Consider the following 23,977-nt stretch of genomic DNA (forward strand, 5'->3'; position numbering starts at 1 on the left):
TATTTTGATTAGATTTGCTTCCATTCCTTTCCCCTCTTCATGTTCTTTATGTTTTGACATCCACTGAGTCCAAATTGTGCTGACCATAAAAGCATGAGTGTGGGGCCATTCCCTGGACCTACAAGAGGCTACTCCACCAAGGAAACATTCCCCCTCCCATAGCAAACATCAACTGTCAAAAGCCCCTCAGTTAGAGGTGGGGGCTCGTGGTCCCCCTTTTCTCTCCGTTCTAGAATGTTGACTGGCTTATCTTGGGCAGGTTTTAAATTAGTTTCTTAATTAACTAACTGTAACAGCAAACCTTTGTGAGTGTGTAGTATCCATGGAGGCTAGAAGAGGGCATTGGATTCCCAGGGGTTACAGATAATTATAAGACACCATATGAGTCCTAGGAATCAAACTCGTGTCCTCTAGAAGAGCAGCCAGCTTTCTTAAGTACATAACTATGTTTCCATGTTTTCATATACATTATAAATTAATTTATTTTTCAATTAACAACTTTTTATATTTATACATTCAATTTCATGTGCATTAATGTAGTGTCTGCACGTGTGCGTGCATGCACACACGCACACACACACACACACACACACACACACACACACATTCATGCATGCACCATGTGTGTTTCTGGCACCTTAAAGGGTCAGAGGAGGGCACCAGATGTTTGTGAGCTACCATGTGGGTGCTGGGAACTAAATTTCATTCTTCTGCAAAAACAAGTACTCTATAAAGAGTTGGGCCAAAACAGCAGGGTGAAGAGCTACCTGTGCAAAGTAGAGTTTTAGCTTCTTCCCTCTGAACTGGGTCTCATGAAGCTCTATCCGGGCACGGGCTGCAGATTTGGGGTGGCTGAAATTTATTCGAACCCGTCGGAAACTCTTAAACAGCTGGAACGTCACACATTCATCGTAGGTCCGGAACAGCCCCTCGAATTTTTCCTGATAAAAATAGAGAAAGAGATCCATTGATCATGGTGTCACGTGACCAAAGCAGGTAACCCTGGTAGGTTGTTGGGAGCAGAACGTTAAAACAATAGGCACAGTGCCCAGAAACAGAAGCTTCCTAAGCCTGGGTATCCATGAGGAAGAGAAGGAGGGTTCTCTATATGACCTAAAGCCAACTTTGTTTTTGGCATTAAAAAACTAAATAAACAAATCAACCAACATTTATTGCATCAAACCACTAAGATTTCCTTCCCCCTCCCTACATTATAGCTAAGAATCAATGATAAAAAGCAATGATTTAAAATGTTGAATTAAATACACAATTTTAATTCTACTGAAAAACACTATGTGTTCACTTACTACAAGGCATGGTTTCTCTTTAGGTTTTAGGAGGCTACACTGATTGGTGTTATGTTGCTCTGACATGAGATTGTCTAAAAATTTAACATTTGAGTCCAACACAGATGCGAATAAGAGAACACCCAGAGGGATTAAAAAAGTAATAAAAGGAAATTCAGAGAACTAAACATGTGTGTATATGTAATTAACACTGTCTATAGAGTTGTTCTTAGTCTTAACTTACAAGTAGAAAACAGTGCACATTTTTAATGGTGAAATGGGTCTTCGGAGGATCATATCTGTAATTAAAAAAAAACCCTGATTTTTAAATTCCAACAGTCAACAGTATTTGTGGAAATGCATGAACAATGGGTTCTACAAGATGTATTGAATTGTATGTGCGTGCTTTAAGTATTCCTGTGTCTTGTGCACAGGTCAGGGACAGCAGCTGCTGCCCAGTGTTGTTCTCAGTCTCTATCCACCTTGGTTTTCACAAGTTCATTTTCCAAGTTAATATTCCCAGCTCATTCAGTGAGTTAAGACCAGTCAAAGTCCCTGAGGCCCCGGGTTTGAACTGTGTGAATAATCAGACTGCTAGACTGATGGGAAGAAATGTTGTTAGTGTAAGTAAAGGAAGGATAGATATAAAATGACCCTGCAGCTAACACTGCAACCACAGGAAAGAGGATGATGTGTGGTTTGGAACTAATGAGGCCTGCAGACTTTTAGAACAGACCTCTGTTGTCAGCGAAGAGCTTCCTGTCTATCTGGCATCCAGAAGACTTCATCCTAGCCTTTTATGTGCACACCTGTGGTACCTCCAAACCTAGCAACACCCCAGGCTGAACCCACCATCGCTCTTGATGCTTAACTCCCATGTCTGCCCACTCTTTCTCTTGTATGCCAATATGTCACTTTATCCTAACAACCCAGAACACCAAAGCTCTGGATCTCATGGAGGCATTTCCTCAACTGAAGTTCCTTCCTCTCTGATGACTCTAACTTGTGTCAAGTCAGCATACAAAATCAACCAGTGCACCCAGTCAACCATGGAAGTGTCTTTCTTTTCTGAAAAGCTTCAGAGGTGTTAGTAAAGTGCTTTCTGAGTGAAAAACTGACTTTGATCCCAAACCATATACAAAAAAAAAAAAAAAAAAAAAAAAAAAAAAAAAAATTACAGCGATGTGTTTTTGTTATACCAGAGTTGAGATGTCAGAGACAAGAGGATCCCTCGGCCTTGCTGGCCAGCCAGCCTGGATTACCTGGCAAGCTCAATGCCAGCATAAACCCTGTCTCAGACAATATGGTGAATGATGCTTCAGGCATGACACCCAAGGTGAAACCTCATATTCCATTATGTCCTGAGTAGATGCTATGAGATAACCCATAAGTACCTTAAATAAATGGTCCTAAAGCCAAGTTATAAATTGTTCTTTATCTGTCTCTACAAACCTATCCCCTGCTTCCTAGTTGCTCAAATCAGAAGCTAAATGCCCTGTCCCTTCATCTCCCTCACTGACATTAAACACTCTACAACCCCTGAATTCCCTGGAGTCATTGGTCTTCAGACCCCCCCCCAACCCACCCCACTGTCTTCACTTTGCCACAGATTTTTGAGCTCCCTGAAGCCAACACTTTGACTGTTCTAGGTATGCTTACTATTGGGACATTTGAAAAGCAACCTGGAAAGATCAGTGGGAGAAAGGACTTTCAAAAAAAAAAAAGTCTCAAGCATGGCCCTCCCTTTATACATATCTCTTAGGCTCCCCATAGTTATCAAATGAAGCAGTTGAGCATTCAAGACCATTTAGAAGATGGTTGTCACTTACCGTACTAATGTTATACCCCACCCCTGCCTTACTCTGTTCCCTTGATTCTAGGCAAACTTCACTCAAAGGTCCCAAAGGAAGGTTGGTCTCTCTCCAGGCTCTCTGTCACTCTTCTCCTGAACATGCCATTATGTTTTAGGTAATTATGAAGTGTTTCTCTAAGCCCAGCTTAGCTTTCATGCCAGAGAGCCTTCCCCCAACACCACTCAGGTGTGGACTTCCTTCCTTTGTGTTCTCACTGGAGCTTAGTTGGTGAGGGTAAAGGTTCTCTCATTACCTTGGACTTCAAGAGCAAGAAGGGCGTCATTGTTCTTTTATGTCTTGTTCATTTCTCAGTGACTATTGAGCATGCGCTGTGTAAGATGTTTGGACCCCACAGAGAACTCACTTGGTAGAGAAATGAGTGAGTTAATGCTAAAAAAAATAGCTTTCTGACCCACGTGCCACCTTTTGGAGTATTCTATTCATTAATCAAGTCAGATCTTCTGCGTGCATTAGCCAAGTGGACTAGAATCCTCTGTATAAAGACGCTATGGGGAAGGCATGATTGAATCTGACACACTCTTAACCACATCCCCTTCCTCTATCCAGGTTTAATTTCTACTTCCTTAGAGCCTTTCAGAAAATTCAAAAATCTCTTGTCAGGTGACTGTGCCATTATGGGTGTGTGTCAAAGGGTGCAGAGAAGAGATGGTGTGTAGAATATGTGTTTAGTCTGATGCATGCAAGTGAGATTGTGACTCTAAGTAGGAGGGCGACATGATCAAAAGACTTAAATATTCAATATTCACTCATCATCTTAAAAATGGTGTTTTCTAGCTGATTTTTCCATGAAACTGAAATGGCATTTCTATTATCTGAAGAGGCAGGTATGAGCATTTTTGAAAATTGGCTCAATCATTAAACCTAAAAATAAAGCACAGATTTTATGCTTCCCGTTGCTTTTCTGCTGGGCTCTTTTCCTCCTCTTCATTTCTGAGGGGTTCTATGCCTCACACCCCCAGTTCCCTGTTAGACAATCACAGGTATAGAAGTGAAGAACATGGACAGGAACAGGAGCTGAGCGCTTGCTACAAGCAAATGTGTACCTGCACGACTCTCCCATTTCTTTTCATGGCAAGAAGCTTCTAGGAATAGATTCATTTGCTTTTTAAACCGCAGGTCAAGGACCTGCTGATGCTTTCCTGCTTGCAGGCTCGTTTTGGGAACTACATCTCCCAGGAGCACCACACAATGATGTATTTAGAAGGTAGACAAAGGGGGGCTGAACAGATGGCTCAGTGGTTAAAAGAGTTTGTTGCTCCTGCAGAGGACTTGTGCTTGGGTTCCCAGCACCCACTCACAACTAACTGTAACTTCAGCTCTAGGGGATCTGGTACCCTCTACAGCCATATTCATGAACACACACACACACACACACACACACACACACCCCATACACACATTTACTTTTTTTAAAAAAAGCAGAAATGGAATTCAATAAAAGTGGTGTTCCAGATTCTCAAGGTGGAGCTAAGGCCTGCTTTCTCCTTGATCTTTGAATAATTGATGAGCACATGTTTAGGAAGTGTTATGTTAAATTAAAAGGCTAAATTCTAAATAAGTTCCCTATCACATCCTTTTGAAGATGGGCAATTTGAAGTTTAATCCGTTCATTTTCCTGCTTGGCATTGGATCAAAGCGAGGCTGCAAATGCAGTGTCGAATCCTTTTACTTACTTCTTGCCATGAAATCGAAGCAGCTGTGGTGTTCTGTCCAGAGGCTGGCTGGGGAAGCTTTGATGGTGCAATCCTTATACCTAAGGGTGCAGTTTTTCTTCTTCTCAGCCCCTCCTCTCATTTCTCCTTTTCTACCTCACTCAGGTTCTGTGTATGCTTCCTGATCACATGACACAAAACAGAGTGGGCTTGAATGCCAAAACTGCATGCAACCCTCTCTCATTCAATTTTCTTGATATTCAAAATAAAGAAAGATTGCCTCAATCCCCCACCTCCACTCCCAGGATACAAGGTACCTAAACAAAAGCCCTTTCTAACTGAAATAGGAGAGTCCTCACCACCGAAGGCTGAACCAGCCTGACAAAACCAGCTACGGCCACAGCTAACACTGAGCATAACTTTGGGGCACCATTGTCTACAGTGACTGAATTTCTAGCTGGGAATATATAGGCCAGAAAATACATGCAGCTCAGGCTTGAGAATAGCTCTGTTCTCTCTAACCCCCCCCCCTTCCATTCATGCTCATTTCTACTTACAGTAAACTCCTGAGACAGTTAAAGAAACAGAGGGGGTTGGAATAGAATAGATACTTTGTCTAAGGGGGCCAGCCTTACCTACAGACTGGAAATTCATCAAAGAGACTCTGGCTCCCAGCCTCCTAGATTGAACTCCCAGGCTAGCCCACCTATGGCAGAAGAAAACAGGGTCTGACACAGCTTTCATCTTTTTGCCTACAGCTCATCCAAAAGGATGGACATGGCTTTTGTCCTCAGTCAGTTTTGCTGGTCTCTCACAAAGGACTCAAAAATTGTACAGAAATATATAAATGACACAAAAGAGAGAGTTTTCCATGGGCAGTTCATACCAGAAGGAACTAAGCCTGGTATTAGAACGATGAAGCTGTATGTCTCCTAGACATGCATGCGGTGCACATATATGTTTCATGTTCCTTTCATGTACTTGATTTAGGGTTCAGACCCTTGCCTTCTAAGTAAGATGATTTTTACTAAAATATTACAAGGAGAGTGATTTCTCTTTGTGTGGCATAAATCTGTGTGGAGTGAGGCAAGGAAGCTGGAGAAACCAGTAACTCATGGTTAGTAAGCACTGTAATTAGGATTATTACATAATGCATTGTTCTTACTAGGACACTGAAACTGGGGGTTGCTACTCATTATGCTGTGACCTCAGAAGTGTCTTGGCTCAGTGGCTCTGTGTTCCTCAGATGACTAATCTTCTCAGCCAGGGATCCCAGAACTATGTCCTTCAGATCTCTGGAAAGACCTGGTGGTCCCGTGTACAAAAGGAACCCACCCAGATGTGCAGGGTTTCCATGCTAATCTCAGTACACACCTGTGTCTCTCTACCAAAGGCTGTTTTAATGGTGGCTGAGCTGAATGGTTTTGTGTCACGTTGATACAGGATAGAGTCGTCAGAGAAGAAGGAGCCTCAGTTGAGAAAATGTCTCCATGAGATCCAGATATAAGGCATGTTCTCAATTAGGGATAATGTGGGATGGGTCAGACCATTGTGGTTGGTGCTATTCCCAAGCTGGTGGCCCTGGAGTCTATAAGGCTGAGCAAGCCATGGGGTGCAAGCTAGTTAGAGGCACCTGCCCATGACCTCTGCATCAGCTTCTGCCTCCAGGTTCAAGCCCTATCTTCCTCCAATGATGAATAGCAATATGGAAGTGTAAACCAAATAAACCTTTTCCTCCCCAACTTGCTTTTTGGTCATGGCGTTTCATTACAGCAATAGTAGCCATAAGACAGTGGCTGAAATTCCTGGATGGGCAAATGAAAAGAATGCTGGCCATATTTTCATCTACAGAGTCTGGCTGCTTAGCATATCTGTTGGGAACTTCCCAAGTACACACAGAGGATTTGATTTTTGTTTTCAGTTTTCGAAAATAGGAGGAACTACTAACACCTATCAGCCCTTCCTGGGGATGAACACTGTTCAACAGCTTCATACTGGGTCTGGGAGAGGGGTCAATGTTTGTGTTGTAAGTTCAAGCCCCAGAACCTGCATAAATAATGTCAGGTGTTGTGGGGTAATACTTGAAATCCCATTCAGGTGAATGCAGGAGGGCCACTGGGGCTTGTTGGCCAGCCAAACCATCCTAATTGATGAGCCTGAGGTCCCAGTGAAAGACCATCTTTCAAAACCAAAGTAGGAAGTGACTGATGACTTACACACTTACACACACACACGCACACCTGCACATACTGCAGCAAATAGTTTTACGAAAATCACTGTTTTAATTAAAAAGATTTTTGTGTCCTTATAGTCTAATCTGTGAACAAAAGGCCACTGCCATTAGCACCACTATCATTATCACCATCATCATCACAAACAGCAGCACCAATAGAGCCAGCACCAGCAGCACCAGCAGCACCAGCAGTACTATACCAGCAGCACCAGCATCATCATCACCAGGACCAACACCAGCAGCACCATCATCATCATCACCAGGACCAGGACAAACAGTATCAGCAGCACCAGCAGCACCAGCACCTGCATCTTTCCTGTATCCTCAAATGCTGTTGAAAGAGTATCATTTCATGTTCCAGGCTCTTGCATTTACAAATTTCCTCACAACTTTCATTTCAATAGATCCACAGGAATTAGTATTCCTCAAGTCTAAGGTTAAAAAAATCCTGACCAGAATCATTTGAGACATGAGGGTTAGCTGGGAGGTGGCTCAACGGTCAAGAGCATGCAGTCTTTCAGAGAACCTCAGTGTTGGTTCCTAGTGCCCCAGAGCTGTAGGAATGCTGGGCCAGCAATCCTGTCTTCCCATTAAATATCCTCACCCATCGGAATTTGCATTTTCTACTTCAGAAAGCACTATTTCGTACTCTTCATGGGGGTATGTCTTGACAGTTGTCTCATTAAGCATTCACAACTGTCTCATTCCCAGAATGTCTAAAGTCCTTGCTATTCCTGTTGAAGATATCAACGTTTTATCTCATTAACACCAGAATCTTGTCCCTCCAGGTTCCAACGTATTTGAGTCATTCTATCAAACGTCCTCTTGAGGCTCTGTCCCACACATCCTCTTGCTTCACTTACCGAGCCTGCTGCTGCACATATCTCTCTATCCCCTCCTCTTTGGTTAATACTTTCTGCTATGTCTCCAAGAGACAGATATGTTTGAGTTGTATCTACTCCCCAAGGGGACAGGCAGTAAGCATTTTGAGCCCCTGAACTGCCAAATATTGATCTATTTCACCAAGACACAAGAATAGTTTGACCAGAGGATCCGGTTTAAGAAACGCTTTAGTTTGGGGCAAGTGAGATGACTTAATGGGTGACAGTCTTGTCCTGAAAGCATGAGAACCTAAGTTCAAACCCCAGAACCCAAATCAAAGTAGAAAAAAAAAAAGTCAGAGTTTTCCTCTGATCTCCATATGTGCTGTGGCATTTGCATACCTGCTACACACATCATGCGCACAAGACAATAGTAATTTTAAAAGAACCAATTTGTTCCAGAATGTGTGTATGCAAATTTGCAAAGATGCAGAATCTGGCTCTATGGCTTTGTTTTATGTCCTGAAGGTAGCACCCAGGACCTTGCATGTGTAATGTGTAATGCAAGGCATCTACACTGACATTAATCCCCATTTTCCCTATCTGAATTTGTTATTTTCATTTGTTATATGCTGGGACTTTGAAGAACAATACAGACTGAAGACATGTGGCCCACTAAATCTGAAATATGTATCTATATGATTCTTCTTGAGAGAGAGACCATATGCACAAACACACACACACACACACACACACACACACACACACACACACCACACATCTTTGAACATATGTGCACATGCACCTACATAAACTTGCAGAGGCCAAAGAAAGATGTTGCATGTCCTGATCTATGACTCTTCACTTTCCTTCTTTGAGACAGGATTTCTCTCTGAAACTGGAGCTATGCTGGCAGCCCTCAAATGCCAGTGATCCTCTTTTCTCTACTCAGTAGCTCCAGAGCAGGGGTTCTAGGCCCACACATAACCACATGATCCAGTTTTCTTTCACAAATGTTGGGAATTTGAATTGGGTCTGCATGCTTGAATACCAAGCTACTTCTACCCACTGGACCATCTCTTCAGCTGACCTATCTGACTTTCCCTGACCCTTCATGTACAGTAACAAGGATTTCTGATGGGCTCATAATTCTTTGTCACATATTTAATGCTGCAGATGGCCTTTTTATTTTGTTCCTGCCATCTGAGAGAGACTTCATTAGTGTAAAATCAAATCATGGTTTGAATAAGAATGGCCCCATAGGCTGATGTATTTTAATGCTCAACCATCAGATGCAGCACTGTTTGAGAAGGATTAGGAGGTATGGCCTAGTTGGATCAGGTGTGGTTTTGTTAAGGAATGTGTCACTGGGGGTGGGATTAGAGGTTTCAAAAGCTCATGCTAGGCCAGGTTCTCTATTCCTCTCCATCTGTAGACTGGCTATGTTCTAACACCATGGTCCCCACCATAATGACAGTAGACTAAATCTCTAATACTGCAGGCAAGCCCCAACTCAATGACCTCTTTTGTAAGAGTTGCCATGATGATGTTGTCTTTTCACAACAAAAGAACGGTGACTAAGTCACAAATACTTTCTAAGTTTACTATGTCAAGCCAGAAGTTGAGCTTACTTGAGCTTGAAAAGCATGAAATTGCATTTCACGAAGGTCAGGAAACCATTGAATATTGGCAATTTTTCTTTTTTGCAGTTCAACGTGCGAGTAAGAGCTCGGGAAAATGAAAAACAAACCCAACAAACCAAGGAATTATTTTGAAAGGTACTTTAAAGAGATAAATATCAGACAACTTTTGAAAAACAAGCATTTTGTACAAAATTAATTTCTTCTTCAGTACCAAGTAAGGGCACTCATAATTGTGCTCCAAATTTTTATAATAAATTAGGTACTTTCCCCAGGTGTTCTAATAGGTTGCTATGTTCTCATCAAGCATTGGGGTGTACACAGTGACTCAGAAACATAGGTACTAGGTCACAGCTTGATGGGACACAAGATGGCTATGGAGAATGAAAGAAAGCTCATTCCTCTACCCTCTGCTTGGTACGGGTCTTCATTGTCTTTTCACAAAGAACAGTGACCATGGCTGGGTTCCTGGTTATTTGATGGGGGGCTGCTGTTTCATGTTGGTTGTGGGTACCTCATGCACACACTACTTTTCCAGTAACCCTCTAGCCTTAAGCCAACATTTGGACAGGAAAGCAATGAGGCCTATAGACATTCAGACATTACGGTTTTTTTTTTCCTTTCATAAAGAATATTAGATTCTCTATTTTTCTACTGTTTTATCTATGGAAACAGTTATACATAATATATAATTCTTTGAGAATTTTATATATGTATACAATAAAATATGATCATATCTATGCCCCATTTCCCTCCTTTATACTTCTCACCATATTCCCCTAATACATCCCCCTCTCAATTCATATTGTCTTCTTCTTTGACAGTACACTAAGTACAATTAGTGCTGTCCATAAGTGCAGGGATATGGAACAATCTACTGATGAGTGGGAAACCTTCCAGAGGCCACACCCCCAAAGAAGAATGAGTTTTCTCTCCCTTAGCAGGTACCATCTACCTGTAGCTCTTCCATCAGGAGTGGGACATAGAAAGAAACTCCTCCCACCCCTCCCACTCATGTCTATGTGGGAATTTGGACTGGCTTGATCGTGTCTGAGTAACTGCAGCTCCTGTGAGTTCCAGGAGGCACTAGCTGTGCCACTCCTAGAAGCTGGAACTTTATGGTAATCATATTTTGAGCATTTAGCCTTCCCACCCTCCACTCACGATATTGACAAGATCAGCATAAGAGTAGGGTAGTATGTAGTGCCTCATACATGGCTCATATGTAAACTACCTTTTGTGCTGGCCATCTCATGGATGTTCCAACCCTCTGCATATGTAGGCCAAGTGTCGCTATCATTTTTCAGATACAGAAGTACTCAGGAGCTGAACACTAATTCTCCGCTGAGGTCAATCTTTACACTTAACTTTAGATATTTTTTTTACATAAATTATTTGATTATGAGGTGAAGGAAGCTAGTGCACCATCTCATAAGTGCATGGCTTTGTATAGAGGATGAAATGCATCATTGCTAGTTTAGTACCATTTAGGACCCTAGTATTCTAGGGTCCAGGAGAGCAAGGAATCAATAATGAGTTTGCCAAATGGCTGCATACGTTATGATACAGGCAATTTTCTTAAAGGCGAATGTAGCTGACAAGCTGTCAGTGACTGTCATCTCTACCCAGCTGTAAGAATTCTGTAGGAGTAACAGAAATACAGTAATGATTTGTGTGTGTTTTCAGCCTTGGGTTCTGGGCAGTGTCTGCCTACAATCAGCTCAGTGGAAAGGCTGGCTGTGTGAGATGCTGTTGGAAGATGAGCGTTTCAGCAGAATGAGCCACAGCATGGAGCTTCCTCTGCTTCGTGCAGCAGAAAGGACTTACCCTGGGATGATTTTATCTGTTACTTCCCAGCAGCATTTTAGCTGCCTGCCTAGTCTGTGATTGACACAGAACTTCATCCAGACAAGGAGGCATCCAGCCTGCAAGCCTTTGATAACAGAAAAACATTTGCTGGGGGACTTCTTCTTCTTCTTTGTATATTGGTTATGGTTTCAGAGGGATGAAATTACTGATGGAGTCTTTCATTAAACCCTTATGCCGGCAGCTCGATGTAAGCCATATACTTCCTTGGCTGTAGAAGCAGAAAAGAAAAGGAGCTGCATTTTTTAATTTATTTATTTTTTATTTTCCTAGTTACAAAGCTGTGATCTCTCTGCTGATAATGAAGTATTTTGAGGGTATGTTTTGTGAGGCCAGTTGTCACTACCATAAAAAGAAAAAAAAAGATTTGAAAAATGTTTAAACAGTAAGAGTTTGAGACCCTATCGTATCTTAGTTAAAACCTCTAGAGGGAAAGGGATGGGTAGGATTCTGGGATCCACCTGAGCTAAGATGAAATACAGCATTTGTGCCTTGATACTTTGACAGGGCAGAGACCCAGAAGACAGAAACCCAGTTGTTGCCATTTTATATGGAACAGCAGTTTAGACATGGATATATGGTAGTCCAAGCAAAGGCCATGAGACTAAGTGCATCCTGATGCATAGCTATGATGTCACCAAGAATTACAAAGTACTTTATGAACTGTTTCAAGAGTTGCATGGATACAGAAAGAAGAGGAGATCCAAGGAAAGCTGTAGCCAAAAGTAATAAGATGAAGAGTCTTCATAGGAAGTTTAAGCTCTCCATGCCAAGGGGAAAGGATGCAGATTACTAAGAAACATCCGTGGAGGATACAGTGAAAGATATCTGTTTGGGTAAATTTAAACAAGGACATCCTTTTCCAACAGCCACACCTGAATGCTTCAACAATGTGCAAGAATTTTCAATTCAGCATCCATCTGGAAGTGAACTGACTCAGAAAAATCCTATAATCACTTGGGGAAAAAATCAGGAAGTGGCTAAGATTATGGTTTTAAAACCAGCTGGCACAGTATCATGAAAGATACTAATTTTGCTAAGAACAAAATAAAGGCTATTCTTGCTTTTATATCCGAGTCTATGGCCCATGGCTCTCCAAAGTTCACAATGAGGATGCCATCATCGTGTAAAATACTTAGTGGGTTGACATAATTAGGACTTATCTCTCCACCACCTTCTCTCAAATACAAACCATTTCAAGGCCATTTCGATGACACACAAAATCACTGTTGTTCTTTGAGCAGCTTGTCACATAAGATCACAAATCTTTTTAAAAATATTATTAGCCTGCCACAAGTATCTTCTACTTTGTTATTCTTGAGTAAGTAAAAAACATTCAGTTGTACAAGGCTGTGGTAGTTTGAATAAGCTTGGCCCATGTTGAGTGGCATTATTAAGAGGTGTGGTCTTGTTGCAGAAAGTGTGCCACTGTGTAGGCGGACTTTGAAATCTCTCAGTACTCAAGCTCTGCCCAATGCAGAATAGAGCTTCCTCCAGGCTGCCTGAAGAAGAAAGTCTCCTTCTGATTGCCTTCAGATCAAGATGCTGAACTCTTAGCTCTTTTACCACCATGTCTGCCTAGATGCTGCCAGGCTTTTTGCCATGATAATAATGGAATGAACCTTTGAAACCATAAGCCAGCCCCAATGTTTGCAATTATAAGAGTTGCTTTGGTCATGATATCTTTTCACAGCTATGGAAACCCTACGGCAGCGCTTTACCAATAACAGAGTACTGGAAGGACAGTTGAATGGAGACATTGCTTCCCTACCCTGATGTTAAGACATAGGCTCTTCCCGTCTGAAGGTTTGATTAGGTCTCATGTTCAAACTGTACAAATACCTGCTAAAGGGTCTGATAGAATTCAAAAGTGGCCTGCCAAGCAGAAGATATTCCACAGGTATAAACACTAAAGATTGATGAAATTGCCATGCCAGAAAGCAGGTTCTTTCTTCTAGATGGAGAGGATTTTAGAGAAGCAACAAAAGTAGAGTCAACATTCTGCCATGTCTAGGAAGACAACAAATTAGGAGGTCAAGATTTGATTTATGGATCGGTGAGATGACTCGGTGGATAAATCAATTGTCATTCCAGCAAGAGGGCTAGAGTTCAGATCTCCAGAACCTATGTAAATGTCAGATGGAAATTGAAGGCCAACTGTAGTTTCAGCATCAGAAGCCAGAGTCAGAGCCTCAGAGAAATGGGCTAAGAAACTAGCCTTATGAGCACTGAGTTTCATTGTGAGCCCTTGCCTCAGCAAATATGAAAAAGAGCCATTGAGGATGACTTCCAACATCAACCTAGGGCTCTACGGGCACACACACAGATACTATTTGGGAAAGTATTTGATGTTTTTTAAAACTATATAGCCTAATATGGCCCAAGAAGATTCTGGATCTTGTGTTAGTTATAAAGTATATTTTGCCTTAGCACAAGTGATGAGTAGAAGCAAGCAGGTCCCACAGGAGATGCGGCATCTATATAAAGACATATGTGAGGTGACCATAGTGTGGGTTCTATTTGTCCTTCATGAGACCTGTTCATCTATCCACACTCACTGAGTCAGGAGGGATGCAGTTTAACCCCATTCTCCATCTTTCGATCCTTCTCTTGGATCTTAACAACTACACAAGGTGCAAGGCTTTTCCAACCAAATGCTACTTTTGCAAACCCTTTAAATGCAAAGGAGCCTCCCTACTCTCTCACAAATAAGGAATTCAAACTGTACATTTTTCAGCACAGTAGCCTATGGGTTTCTTTCTATGGGAACACTCTGACTCTGGGCTCCAGGAAATCAGCCTTTTGGCTGAACAGTCGATAAACTTTACCTCATCTTGATGGAGCCTGCAGTTCTCAGATGAGTCCAAGGAGTATCAGGTGTGTGTGTGTGTGTGTGTGTGTGTGTGTGTGTGAGAGAGAGAGAGAGAGGGGGGGGGGTACTTTGAAATCTGGATAGGACCAAAGACATCTGAGAGCTGATGGGGCAGCTTGTTAAGGCCATTGGCTGACACATGGGTTCACATCCCCTCAAACTAAATGTATGTTTCTTCCAGGTATCCCTGGGGCTCTTGCATGTAAATCAAGCACAAATACAAGTTGAATCTAGAAAGGGTCTGCCTAAGAGGACAAGGGAAGGACAGACCTTTCTTTTCTAAAACCCCATAGGAAGAAGAACAATATAAACCAACCAGACACCCAGAGCTCCCAGGGACTAAACCACCAACTAAAGAGTACACATAGGGGGACCCATGGCTCTAGCTGCACATGTAGCAAAGGATGGCATTATTTGGAATTAATAGGAGGAGAAGCCCTTGGTCCTGTGAAGATTCGATTCTCCAGTGTAGGGGAATGCCTGGGTATTGAGGTGGGAGTATCCACATAGAAGTGTGAGGGGTAAGAGAGAAGGGGAAACCAGGAAAGGGAATAACATTTGAAATGCAAATGCATAGAATATCCAATTTTAAAAAAAGATAAAAGAAAAATGATTTAAGACAGATTGATCCAAAAATGAAAGGCCAGCAGAGCTGCTCTCTTGCACTGATTTCCTGTTGCCCGGTCTTATAGTTTTCTCTGTGGGCTGTGTTTGCCTTCTCTTTGCCAGGAACTCTTTGTTCTATCCCCAATGAACTCGAATTACCACACTGTCACCCAAATCTTATCAATTTTCTGACATAAAGCTTACCACTTGATAAATTCCCACTGTGGGTGTAAATCATTCTCCTGAATGGCTTCCCTTGGGAGACTGATCTACACTGTGGAAATCTGATTGGCTGCAGATGCAATGTCATCAGCTGCTTCAAGTTCCCACCACCTGGACTTTCCCATAATGATGCACTGAACCCTTGAGCCTTGAGCCATAACCCACATGCCCTACTTTAAATTGTTTTTCAACAGGGTGTTTTACACCAGCAATTAGAAACAAAATAATACAGAACTCTACAAACTGCACTTAGTTTTTGAAGAATATACCACCAATGGCCCTTACTGTGTGGGGAATTCAGTTACTGTGTCTCTTTAATTCCCTCTAATCTGTAATATTTCTTCCTCCTTTATGGATATTGGGTGGTTTACAGGTCATCCTCTGTAAAGTGTGACTTTGGGAATATAAAGTATGGCTCTTCTGTTTCCTCATGAAAGGCTTGTGTAATGCATTGCTGGAAGGCTACTGCAGTAAGTCCCTCTATCCTTTGTGTTAATGTCCAACCCACCACTAAATCACTGCTCCACCTTCATTTTGCTCAGCTGAGCACCCCAATCCAGTACAGTTAACGATGCTTAATTCTGAGTATACACTCGAGCCACCAAGGCCAAACCAAATGAGCCAGACATTTTTGGAGCCAGGACATTTGGTAAAGCTTCTCAGATCACCGTGACATATAGCCAGGAATACTTTTGCTTTTTCTCTTTGAACAGCAGCTAGGTTTTCTTGGTGAAACATAGCATGCATTTAAGATTGATCCATAAAGATTGAAATATGTAAGGAGGGCTCTTATCTTCACTGTACGCCACATCCTAACAATGTGGAATTCATCATCGTCAAATAGACACATGTGGGCACTTTAGCCATAAAAGAGTGCCAAACACCTCCATTGGAGATGCGCAGGCAGAACATTCTAGCTATGGGATGCTTCAAAATTGGGCTATGTAATTCTTTGTGTGTGGGGGGGGTTGTTATAGGGTATGACCTATAGACTTCGTCCACTGCAAGCAATATCCCCCAATTGTGATAATAAAAGCATCTCTAGACATAGCTAACTGTCTCCTTTAAATGGAGCAGTTATCTCCCAAGGAAAACGGGGTTCGGGCCTCTGGTTAAACTATTCTTCACCCCCACTTTCATGTGACTACATTCTGCTTGGCCAGTGGAATTGTCTATGTCAAAGGTTTATTTGGCTGCTTTTCTGTTGCTGTGATAAAACACCCTGGCCTAAAGCAAAACAAAAGAAAGTTTATTTTGGCATATGGTTTCAAAGGGTTTAGAGCCTGTCACAGAGATGGGCTGTGGCAGCAATGGGGTATGGCGGCAGGAGCATGACATTGAGCAATCACATTTTTGGTTATAAATAGGAAGCAGAGAGAGTGATCTGAAAGTAGGGTGGGTCTATGAAATCTCAAAGCCTGTCCCTAATAACGAACTTCATTCAGCTAGGCTGCATCTCCCCAGGCAGTGCCACTAACAGGGAGCTGAGCTCAAATACTCGGGCCTTTGAGGAACATTTTCATTCGAAACACCGCAAGGGAACAATACATGTTTACAACTGTTGGCATGGTTTTCAGACATACTGCACTGGGATTCTGTTTTTTTCTCTTACTTCCCGAAGGGGTGGTGGGGGCTTTGTTCTAGTGACTTTTCTTTTTTGCCTCTCAGATTTTTCTGTCTGTAAAATGGGAATGTTATGAACAGCCCTCCCATGGGGTTCTGTGAAATGGGATCATTTATAAAATGTGCTCGTATTTAGTAACCCCCTAGAAAAGCATTGAGTAATGAGCTAGTTCACATGAAGCAGTATGTTAGCCAATACCTGACATTGCACAAAGTACTTGATAGATGTTTCTGGCTGCTATTACTGATCTTGTAAATTATGGCACAGAATGGTTGAAAGTCTTGGTCGAGGCCATACAATTGGTTAATGATGAAAGAAGCCATGCTTGCTTTATCTCCTGCTTTGAAAGGTTAAGAACAATTCCAGTATTCTAGGCCAGACTAGCTTTGAGCAGAGCTGTTAATAGGCACAACTTGGCAGTATAGGTGAGGTGATTTATCATTCTGAATTAGAGATGTCAGTACAATGCCGTTCAATGGGATGTTTAAAGGCGCTTGCTCCCTTAAGTGCTATTCCCTGATTTTTAAAAATAAGTAGAAAACAATCAGAAATATTTAAATATACCTCTGCAAAGTGTGTTCACATCAACACACTGAGCCTTTAATGAAATACCAAACTGACATGGTTAAAGGCCTTTCGTTGAAGATATATAAGGATTAACGCAATAGACAGGAATACCCAGGTATATAAGACACTCACGGTAATGAAACACACAGCAGGATGAGCTAAATGAACATTGATCATAGAGGTGATTCTTGGGCACCGAGCAGATATGTTTGAAACTAAAAATGTTGACTTTCCCTACAGAATCATAACCTAAAGACAAACAATGGAAACTTGGAAAATGATTTCTTCTGCCAAAAGGCTGTAGCTTCTCATGAAATACATGTCAGGGAGATTCAATCAGCATACCCAGGTAAGCAGCAGGCCGTGCCATCTAGACACAGTCGTGATAGAGTTGGGGACTGCATGTACTAATGTCCTCTTAGGAAAGGTATCATGAAGCTGTGCATGTCTCAAGGGGGTTTATGGTTATACACGGGTACAGATACATGTAAAATGAGAAAAATGCTCAACTCAGTGTGTGTGTGTGTGTGTGTGTGTGTGTGTGTCTGTGTGTGTGTGTGTGTGTTCTTAACCCAAGAACAGAGATTTCAATTTTAGGGATATTTATCGGAAATTAGCTTGACATTTTTAGCATGTGCATCTGGTTCCTAACATATCTAGACATATGTCTAGCTTATGACATCTGTCTCTAATTAATAGGCCCAAGACTCCAGAACTGGCTCTCTCAGAGGCAAAGCCCTGTTTTAATTCTTGCCCACAGCTGGTCTTTGCTTGGGGATGCTAGGTTTTCCTGTCTGAAACACAGATCCCTGGTGTTTGCGGCTGGGAATGTGTTTTCAACAGTCTCAGGAAGAGGTGAGCAGCCATTGACTCTGGCTCTCCCAAGAGTGTGTCCACAGCCTAAGAGGCTGCTGGTTGCCCTTAAGGAGGAAAGTCCTTGTAACAAGTGCTAAGTGAGATCTGAGAAACTAGCTGGAGAAGGGACAGGCTCCATGTGACATAACAGCTGCAATTAACACATGAAACGGTCTCCTTGTCTTCAAGGGAAAGAAGTGTTATAAACATCTGCATTCTCTTATTTCTCTGTTTCTTCCTATTAGTGATTCAGTCTATTAACTAGAAATATTGCACATTGACTGGTTACTTCCCACCAGACATTTCAAGGATGTTGTGAGGTATCACATTTATAATTTTCTCAACAGATTACAAAGCAAATCGTATTTCAATGAGATTTTCTTTTAAACGGACACATAAGACATAAACAAGTCTCAAACGCAGGATGTTTTGATACTTGTGAACGTTGTGTACTATTTCATATATACTAAGCATAGTTGTCTGTTCGAACATTTATAATCTCTTGGGTGATCTTTGAAAATCTCCCAGTCTTTTGAAAATTTATTTAGTTTATGTGTATGCACATACATTGAGTGTATGCCATATGTGTTCAGGTCACCGTGGTGGCTAGAAAAGAGCACAAGAACCCCTGGAGTTTTGATCAGCTGAGAGCCACTTTCCTGGAGTGCTGGGAACCGAATACATGTAAACTCTAAGAGAAGCAAGTGCTCCGAACTGGTGACCCAGCTCTGCAGCCCACCTCTCCAACCTTTTGAAATAAACTGTATTTTATTATAATATTATGTATATTATTATTACCTATAGTCTGAGGATAAATATTGTTGCTCCCACGTTAAAGATAATGAAGCTTAAGAATTAGTAAACATCTTCCTCAAAGTCACATAGTTAAAAATAGGTTGCATTTAATATCCAAAGCCTGTGCCCTCAGCGATGCTGCCACTGCCTCTTGTCACCATTTAGGGCAAATGTCACAGTTCAAAAAATGTAATAGACCCACTGTGACGTTACAGTCCATTACTCTCTAGCACAGCTCTGCCTCTCAAGGCCTAGCAATCCTGAGCACTTACATTCAAATTATCTTATTGTATACAAACGTTTAAGAACACACGTCAGAGCAGATTATTATATTCCTAATGTTTTAATATGCTAACATTAAAAAAACCAAACAAACCACAAATCAAACAAGAACCACCCAGCTAACACACAGGTCAGCTTACCACTCAACCACTACAACTACAAATGCCCTAAAGCATTCCACACTGGTAGACCAGGAGAGAACGGTGCTGTCTTCTTACATCTTTAGGTTCTCCTGGAGAGGTCTTCTATCTTCATCTACTGAAAGAAGTCGTGCTTCCTTTTAAATCATGCTGTGAAACCACACAGCATTGGACCACTGGGCTACCGCTCAGGAGGGATGACCCATCTTTATGATTCAGTGATGGGGACATAAGTAATCTTAGACGTGAAGTTACTGATGGGCTGAAGCAGACAGAGCAATTTGGCAGAGAGCTGCATGAAGGCCCCTTCCTGGCTGTCAGTGAAAATAGACTTTCACAATCTTTCCCAAAAGCCAATTCCAGAGGCAAAGGCAGAGGCCTGGCTCCTTGTCAAGCCTGTCTTTTCCAATAAATATTAAACACAGGAGATAAAACCTAAGCCTTCATTCTAAAGATAAGCAAGCTTTAGCTCAGAGCAAGAGTGGTACTCAGAATATTCAGGAATCTTTCTCGGTCGGGGACTGTGCAGTGTCAGGGTCGGACAGGAAAACAACCAACCTTGGTGACTGAATCATGGGGAAGTTAAAGGGGTGGGGCACCAGTGGCCTATGATGTCAATTATATTGCCAATCCATAAGCCCTTTGTTCTTTAAGTTGAACTTGCCAGATGTTTTATCATAGCAACAAGAAAAATAAGGAATATAGGTTTCAAGTGGTCCAGCTTTGTAGGGCATCTGGATAAAGACATTTTAGTAAAGTAAACATATTTTTCTATTCAGAACAAAAGATACAGGCTAATCACTGTAAGTAAATGTGCAGATATAAGATCAAGGTGATTTAACAAGGAGAGAATAAAGATGGACCATAAATATGACCTAATGACATCATTTTAAGCATGGAGGTGCTGTGGGGAAGGTGGGTGGTCACCGGGGTCTGTGCAGGAACGAGCTGAGAATTGAAGGGACAAGAGTTGCATCAACTGAAAGCCCTTTGAGTCTATATGGTTTCATGAAATTAACTTCTGCACCCCAGAGGATTTCTAACTCAGTTGCAGAATTTCCTAGGGAGTTAATGTTTGGAAAGTAGAGTTGGATGAGCCACAGCTGCTACTTCATAAACTCTAAGTGAAAAATAATAATGATAATGATCATCATCATAATAACCATAATATTTAGTTGGAAATTTAAGAGCTCAAAGGTGGCCATTTGGATCAAGGTAAGAATCCTGATGCCTGGCAGGGTGGGTAACTCCACCTGTACAGGTCTATATAGTGAATGAATGCCCTTGCAGGTAAGACACTGCTGAATTAGGCACTGTTCTGTTGCTGGGAAGAGATACTGTGACCTAGGCAACTCTTATAAAACAAAGTATTTAACTGGGGCTTGATTACAGTTTCAGAGCTGAGTCCATTTTCATGTCAGAAAACATGGTGGCAGTAAATAACTGAAATAACTGAAAACTACATCTTTATCCATGGGATCTGGGGGAGGGAGACAGAGAGAGACACACAGAGACAGAGACAAAGAGAAACAGATAGAAAACAGGGACAGAAACAGAGATCTGGACCTAGCATGGGCTTCTGAAAACCTCAAAGCCCACCTCCAGTGGCACACTTCCTCCCACAAGGCCACACCTCCTAATCCTTCTCATATAGAGTCACTCCCTAGTGGCTAAGCAATATATACATACATATATATGTCTATGAGAACCACTCTTACTCAAATCACTACAAGTGCCATATTCTTCTTGTCTCAGAAGAGAAAAAGAAGACCATGACTACCTAAAGATCAGCAGTCTATAAACATTGACCCTTAGATTGGTAAGCAAAAGAAACAGCAATTGCCAGAAAATTCTAGAGAGTAGAATGTGTGCTTTGGTAGATACCAAAGCTGACTCAGTGTAAGGTACTGTGCTACAGCAGACCTTTGGGAAGCATGAACTTGACCATTCCTGGGTGACCCTGAAGCTTTTTGCTGGCAGAGAAGACTGAGACATCAGTTCTGCAATGTTGGTGTGCTATGGGGCCATCCAGGTAGAGGCTTCCCCACTGCAACACTGGCCAAACTCATCTCAGAGTCTTTTGCTCATCCCCTTCTGGGAACTATGTAGTTCTAACAAAGTTCTTGACTGCAGTTTAATTATCTTAATCGTGAAGAATTTGGGGACTTGGGAAAGGATTAAGAACTTGACCTTTCTGGTATACTTGGAACTTTTGTTTTTCATAGAATAGCCCAACCCTATTTCATATCTCTCTTATCTATTTGTACTGGTATTAGCTGCTATATAACACAGGTTAGTATTGGATTATATTATGTTTTATTGATCAATACGTGTTGGCTTTGCTTTCTCAAAGTATGTTTTAGCTTAATAGTGCAGACTGGTAAAAACCTCTGAATACTTTTTTACATCCAGATGCATATTGGAACCTGACTCACCCCCTCATTTGTGTGTATTTGTTAGATGCACACTAAACTAGAAGTTGATATTAGACTTTAATCGTATTATCTGAGATGGGGCCCAAAACTCTACATTTTATGAAGCTGCCCAAGGATTTGATGGCAGTGGCTTCTGACTGTACATTGAAATACACTGCTCTATTTCCCTGGGAATGTAAGGATTACCCAGGAAGACCTGTTCAAAATGTTCATTCCAAAGCTTCAAAAGTAGAGGTTCTAATTCCATGTGCCTGGGACAGGCCCAGATTATTCTGATCCAGACTACCTGAGGGTCACGTGTCAGAAAGACCACTCAGGTGAGAACTCACTGAGAATTTACTGATATACACTTTAAGCCATTTGAAGATATGCACATCCTGAATTTGACTGTGGAAAACATGTCTTCCTTACATTTTCTTGAGGCATCTCTGTAGTTAGAAAGGTGAGATCTCGGCTATGCTATCAACACAGGCAAGGAGCACATCCTTGAGGTACTGTTTTGAGTATTAGATATGGCATGCAAACAATTCTTGTTTTGCATCTGTGAGAGTTAAGGATGAGATATGACATGCCTGACATATAGAAATATTATGAGCAGGAACCAGCTATCAGAAATAGACATTATAAATCATACAAAAAGTCTTGCTGCTAGAAAATAAATACATAAGGATTCTTACAATGACACAGATTTCTAACAATAGCTGTCAGGAATATGGAGAGCAAGAAGGGGTAAGAATCAGATGCATTTTCGTCAGAGCAAAAAACAAAAATGGGCCTTCCAGGATGGTACAATGTGTCTGGTGTGATTGTTGAAAACACTAAGTTACATACACACTTTGGGAAATCTCCATACTATTCTGACAGACTTTTCATGAAAGAGAGAGAATAGAAAGCCTCGGGAAGAAGGTTCTACAAAGTTTGCAGCCAGGCAATGAACCCTTAGTCTCAGTATTTACAGAGAAAATGGCTGACAAAAGGAAAATTGGTTTTCTCCAATAAAGTGTTGCTGGGTCTATACAACCTCACTCCAGGGCATGCCCCATACCCAGAAGTAGTCCGGGGAATACAAAACAAACTCCATGTTTTTGGTTTTGTGAACACTATGTTTCAACTTGGCATTTTTATTTTTTCCTTACTAGTCTTTTGATTGTGTGTGTGTCTATGTGTGTGTGTGTGTCTGTCTGTCTGTCTGTCTCTCTCTCTCTCTCTCTCTCTCTCTCTCTCTCTCTCTCTCTCTGTGTGTGTGTGTGTGTGTGTGTGTGTGTGTGTGTGTGTGTGTGTGTGTGTGTGTGTTTGTGAGTAAAACTGGGAGGGAAGGAGTGAGGGTGGGTGAGAAAGAGAGAGAGAACAAAGTTGAGTGTCAGGAAAAAAAATGATCAAAATATAAAATGTATTGTATGAGAAAAATCATCTTAGTTTTTTTAAAAAGTAGTTTTTTTCCTCCCAAAGTGGAAGTCAACTCACGTTAGTAACAAGTGTTTTATCAACCCAAATATTCTGTGATTTAAAAACCTCAATCTTCTAGGACTCTCACCAACAACTTAAAGATTAAAAGGGGGGAGGGGCAAAAACCAAAACCAGCCTGGACTGCTGCTGCCTGTTCCCTCACACCCTCCTTCGAAGGAACATGCATTCTAAAGTGTTATACTGTTATTTTTTTATCTAGTAGGAATACCAGGCATGTGGAGTTTTAAGCTGTGTTTTAGGCCCCTCAGAATGGCATTCTAAGAGGTACTAAAATACCAGTGAGCAGACAGTACCCAGCCACCATCAGGAATAGCTCCAACATTCCCTGTTGCTTGCAGGTGCCTTGAATTCCTTAGACTTCACAGTGGACATGAAAAGCCCCCAAATACAAATACCCTTTGAAGCTGCCCACCAGCAAACTTAGTAAATTATGCTGTAAGTAACCAGTACTGCATTTAGAACACCAATTCCACTGACTTTTTGTTCTGTACAGAGAAGGTAAAACAGGAGTATGAAGGAAGTTTCCAGGAGGCAAAGGAATGGACATTTCAAATTTTCCTAACTCTGTACTTGAAAGATTGTTTGGCCCAACACCATCAAGTAAATTGATCAGGAAAATCATAGCCATGCAGATTGCTCTAAGATAAATGTGTTTTAAAAGGAAAGAAAGAAACCTGGCTTCCTAAGCTAATTAATTGATTTGAGAATATTCGTATTTCTCTATAGCTTTGGCAGACTCC

At 41.6% G+C, this 23,977-nt stretch overlaps 1 protein-coding gene across 4 annotated transcripts in view; it reads right to left on the reverse strand.

Annotated features, from left to right (window-relative positions):
• RCAN2 (regulator of calcineurin 2) overlaps nucleotides 1-23,977 on the reverse strand; it is a 201,852-nt gene that overhangs the window by 18,469 nt on the left and 159,406 nt on the right. For all 4 annotated transcript variants that reach the window (XM_080916691.1, XM_080916693.1, XM_080916692.1 and 1 more), the window contains exon 3: nucleotides 768-941. In XM_080916691.1, coding sequence (XP_080772817.1) covers nucleotides 768-941 — 174 coding nt within the window. The remainder of the gene's footprint in view (nucleotides 1-767; nucleotides 942-23,977) is intronic.

Source organism: Micromys minutus, assembly GCF_963924665.1.
Source record: "Micromys minutus genome assembly, chromosome: 5".
NCBI classification, from domain to species: Eukaryota; Metazoa; Chordata; class Mammalia; order Rodentia; family Muridae; genus Micromys; species Micromys minutus.